Source organism: Pterocles gutturalis, unplaced genomic scaffold (assembly GCF_000699245.1).
Source record: "Pterocles gutturalis isolate BGI_N339 unplaced genomic scaffold, ASM69924v1 scaffold35225, whole genome shotgun sequence".
NCBI lineage: Eukaryota > Metazoa > Chordata > Aves > Pterocliformes > Pteroclidae > Pterocles > Pterocles gutturalis.
The window spans coordinates 2,964-7,689 of record NW_010147046.1 but is presented as its reverse complement, the minus strand read 5'-3'; the positions used below and the strand labels follow the sequence as shown (position 1 = coordinate 7,689).

General features: G+C 38.3%; 1 protein-coding gene across 1 annotated transcript; it reads right to left on the bottom strand.

Annotated features, from left to right (window-relative positions):
• Positions 1 to 2,336: 2,336 nt before the first annotated feature.
• LOC104470860 (pulmonary surfactant-associated protein A-like) lies at positions 2,337 to 4,508 on the bottom strand. Its single transcript, XM_010085937.1, has 3 exons — positions 4,337 to 4,508; positions 3,405 to 3,482; positions 2,337 to 2,713 (listed from the first exon to the last, which is right to left on the bottom strand). The coding sequence occupies exons 1-3, from the start codon at positions 4,506 to 4,508 to the stop codon at positions 2,337 to 2,339; spliced, it is 627 nt and encodes a 208-aa protein (XP_010084239.1).
• Between the last annotated feature and the right edge of the window lie 218 nt (positions 4,509 to 4,726).

Below are 4,726 nucleotides of genomic sequence, written 5' to 3'. Positions count from 1 at the left end.
TGTGGACACAGTTTTTTACAAACAAGGCAAGAAGCTGGCAGATGTCCCCTTGATATCTTCAGTTTTGTATGAGAGGCAGAGTCAAGACTTTGGACACAGAACAAGGAGGGTTGCTTCAGAATGGTATAAGGGGAAGGCTAGAGCACAGCAAGAAAAGTGCTGAGTATGATATATGGAGATATTTTATGAAAATAACTGAGTTTAGTTCAATTACCTGAAACTTTACAGATCTCAGTGCAAACTATAGAGGGGGAAACTGCTGCCTAGCAGTTCTTTGACTGTATCTGAGGAGTTTTCATTTTTAAGCAGCATGTGTTTGTTTTTGATCTGGGGTTTTTTTGTTTGTTTGTTTGTTTTTGTTTTTTTCTGATAGTAATGGCTTAAGCAGAAAGAAATTGGACTCTGACATCTAGCCTAAGTGCTTTGCTTATTGATGTAGTAAAAATTAGCTTTTGACTGGAAAAATAATCTTATTTTTCTTAACTGGATAAAAATTGCCCAAGTGTCTTGAAGTCTAAATCTGTTTAGAGATAGGTGATATATTGTGTTAAGTCATTTGTAAGCTTTTACACACTACAGATTTTAACAAGATTTGTACAGTTATTTTGTAAACACAAATGTGGTGGAAATAAATTGTTAAATAAAGTAATAGGATGCTCCAACCCTAGTTGGAGCTATGTAAATGATTAGGTGAATTTGATTCAGATAAAAACAGATCATGTTAGTAGAGTGATATTTTTTGTCTCTTTCTCCAACATAGTGCTACCTTATGCCAGGTAATCATCTTGCAGATTTAGTGCAGCTGGTCAGAGCTAAGCCTAGGATGAATACCTTATCTAATGATAAGGTATTAACCTTATATTTTCTCAAAGTAACCTGAGAGTCAGAATTTTTGTCATGGCATGATCTCTTCCCTCCCCATTTGAAATTATTGGCCAAAATGGTTTAATGGTCTGAGGTCTCAAAGGAAGCTATTCCAGCATGGTACTGGGTGTACTTTTCCCACTTCAAGGTCCCTGTCCACCCTCAGATCAGCTGTAGTGCTGTACACAATGCTGGACATGAGTCTTCTGCTGCCAAAAGTATCCCTTTATCTCCTGTGTCTGAAGACGCTGAAGCTTTCCTACTTGACAGGGCTTGAAATGTCCATGTGAACAGATCCCATCTCTTACTCAGTGCAGGCTAGGGACAAGGGACAACACTGCCCAGAGTCAAGTTCATGTTTCTATGGGCTCCTGCACGGAGCCAAATCTGGGGGAGGAGGAGAAGATGAAGTAAAAATATTTACACACGTATTTTTAACTCCAGTGCTTCCTTTTTTTTCCCTTAGGTGGTGTGAAAGTGACAATGGATGAGCCCAGGACTTCCTCCATGCAGGGCAAGTGTGTGAGAATTTGCTACTCATGGTACCTCACTGAGCTCCCACTGCTCACCAGCTACCCACACTGAGCAGCGGTGAAATTATTTTGGGAAAAGACACTACTTGATCCTAGTGGATTTGAGTCGTGGCCTGACTGTGTGGTTGCTTGGCATGACATCAGCAGAGAAATAGCTTGTGTTTGAGCTGGTTGAACTGTTCTTACCTGCTCCCCTAAAATGGTCTGTGGTTGCTCAGTGGCCTGGGAGAAGACAGGTGGCCTTCTAACACAATGTTCATAGTTCTGTGAGGGAGTGTGATGTTTTAGCAAGAAAATGCAATCTTTAGTATTTTGTATTTACGTATTTCCATGTCTACATGGTTCTAATGTATTGTTTATCTTAATGTTTTATAGGTAGTAGCTTCTGAAACTGAGAAAATTAATTGTAACTGGTACAGTTAATATTTTTATAAAAAAATAAAGTTAAATATGGATGTTGAATGAATCAGTGCATGCTTCAGCATGACACATAATGCAAAGAGATGTACAAAATTTGAGACCGTAATTGCTCCAGTGAAGTCAACCTTTGTGTATCTCTTTTAAGGCAGAAACTATTAAATACTTGGAAATGCTTCCAGTGTGAATCCAGGGGCATTTTTAACCTCAGATTTCTCCAATATCTTGAGTCAAACCTTGGAATTTTCCTCTAATCTTCACAAAGGCACAGTGCACAGAGACAGTCTGCCATGAAAAATGAATTCTGAGCTACTCCCAACCCTCCAAAAAGAGAAGAACACAGCAGATTAAGTAGATTTTAATGAACTCAATCACCTACCACATTTGACAATTTCTTAAGGATAAAAAAAACCTCATGATTAATTTTAGATTTTCTGACATAGAATAATTGCAGAAATCGCATAAACCTGAGACATGCTATTTCATTGTCTCCATAGTTTGAGGTGGCTGAAAGGCCATTCTTTAGAATTCACAGATTGTGAGGCGATACAGGTTGCATTTTTTGTTACTCCAGCTCCCATCAGTGTACATCTCTACACATTTTTCTGTCCCTTTGCCATTAGGCTCATTTTGGTGCCACTTGGTATAATTCAGAGGTGTGCCATTTATATAGTTAAATTGACCTGAATTCTCACCCTCTTTAATGCCCAAGTAAGCATATCGATTATATTGTTTCACAATACCCAAAATAGCTTTATTCTCCTCCTCATTTGTAGGAGTTGCAAGAGTTCCTCCAGCTTCTTCACAGGATTTTAGTGCAGACGCAAAATCAACTTCCTTCCCATTGCTGGCAAGTATTTTCTCTCCTACTTCTCTTATTTTCCCACTCAAGACAAGCACTAAAACATGAAAAAAAGAGCCCTGGTTAGCTTTTTAAAAATTTCTTATGGCATATTGATGACAAAGCAAAGAAAGAGAAATCAAGAGATAAAGAGAAAATTAAAAGTGGCATGAGGAACAGAGGGCAAGAATGAGAGTAAAGGCTAGAGAGAAATAAAGATCTTCAAAATTTTGCCAGTTCATTAGTTGTTCACTAAATATTTTTTTGTGCTGCTTGTGACCATCTGTCGTTGTCTTCTCCAAGACAAAGATGCCCCACTCATAAGAGGGTCAATTTGCTTGAAATTTGAGCAAACGAAACAGAAAGGATAAGTTTTGTGAATTCCTTCTCAGTACAAAACCATTTACCACCTTTAACAATCTGGTTGTTGATAGATAAAAATGCTAGCAATGTGGTACAAGGCTGAGGAGTTCCCATGAATCCATGTGGAAAGTGCAACATCAGCTGGAATATATTTTTTTATTAAATCAAATCTGAATAAATGTGCATTAGCGTTCCTGAGAGAAATCAGCTTCTCTAGGGAGAACGAATCCTGATCTCCCCTGCTTTGGATGAGAAAATTGAGTTTTGGATTGTAGTACCATTTTCAAGTGCAATTTCTTTCCTTCAAGTCATGATCCTATAACTAATTTTGCCTATTGCACTTAGAATTGATTGAGAACTGAAAAAGTAAAAATGGGAAAAATTACCGCTTTTAAGTCTGGAAAGTCGAAGTTTCAAGTTAAGTAAAAGAAGGTTGAGTTCAGTGTCCAAAGCATCAGGTAGACCTACACAGATAAAAATACAAGTTATATAATGAAGCAAAACTAGGCTCTGCTGGTAGGAACAATTACTTGGATTAAAACTAATCATTTTCCAAAACTAACTAGCACACATGTGATGTTTTTTAACATCATCTGGCATAAAAGATATATTTTCCCACTAATTTTTCACACTGTTGTTAACCTCTATTAAAGGAAACAAAAACCTCCAGACCTCTGAAATGCTGATAATTCCCCTCTGCACAGAAGGAAATTATTTTTTTCTAGGTTGAAGCCTTATGTTTGTCATGTCTGTGAAAGTGGTTTTGCCAAAGAGAATTTACTTCGTTCTAATAATTGTTAGTGAACAGGCACAAGGGAGATTTTGGGGAGGGAACAGTTCTTATGGCACCAGACCATTTTATTTTTTATCTGCTGAGTGGATGCTTTGTGCTTTTGCAGTGGGATCTTATTTTAATGGAAATCATAAACACTGGTATAGGAGCATTTCTGCATAGATTGTGTGAAATACAGTCCATCCAGCATTGCTTGCTGAAGATGGGAACTCATGTTAAATACTTTTCTCATACAAATTTCCATGGGTAACAAAGGTCCTACATGTAGAATAAAGTTACTGATGTGATCCCATGGTCATGTTCCCGTTATTCACAACTAAAGCAAATGGGAATATAGAAGTACAAAATACTGCTCCATCTTCCTCTCTCTGAGTTGCAATGTTGCAACTCTTACTGCATTTCACAGTCAGTAGAAAACAACATATTTGACCTCTGTTGAGAGAGTCCATTTGTCTGACAGGACATTAGATGGACATCAGCCATTTCTACATGGTGCTCCAATATCTCCTGTTTCTCCTTTCTCACCTTGTGCCCAGGGAAGACCACCCCTTCCAGGAGGTATCATCAGGCTTCCATCTTTTCCATGCAGTCCTGGGATACCACGTAGCCCAGGAACTCCTGGACATTTACACAATGCATCACAAGTCACTAGCAAAGCAGCTACTGCTGTGAGCATGTAGGATGAGTAAGACAACATGATTGCTCAGGGCAGCTGTAAGAAAACCCACATATTTGTCAGGCAGTTATTCTGTAAGAAATTGTAGGCATTGTCTTTATAACTGAACAATTCCCCCCAACCCCCCCTCCCCCCAATTCATCACTTGGCATTTACATTCTTTCCTTGTTTAAATAAAGTCTCTTGTTTGGGTATGAGATTTCGCAGATTTATGTTGCTACCATTGCATAGCTTATACA

What these genes read in the sequence shown, in the direction of transcription:
- LOC104470860 (XM_010085937.1), bottom strand. Translation starts at nt 4,508, where the DNA reads ATGTTGTCTTACTCATCCTACATGCTCACAGCAGTAGCTGCTTTGCTA. An exon ending in TGGTCTTCCCTGGGCACAAG is followed by an intron (nt 3,483 to 4,336) that starts GTGAGAAAGGAG and finishes TTATCTGTGTAG; the next exon opens with GTCTACCTGATGCTTTGGAC. An exon ending in ACTTTCCAGACTTAAAAGCG is followed by an intron (nt 2,714 to 3,404) that starts GTAATTTTTCCC and finishes TTCATGTTTTAG; the next exon opens with TGCTTGTCTTGAGTGGGAAA.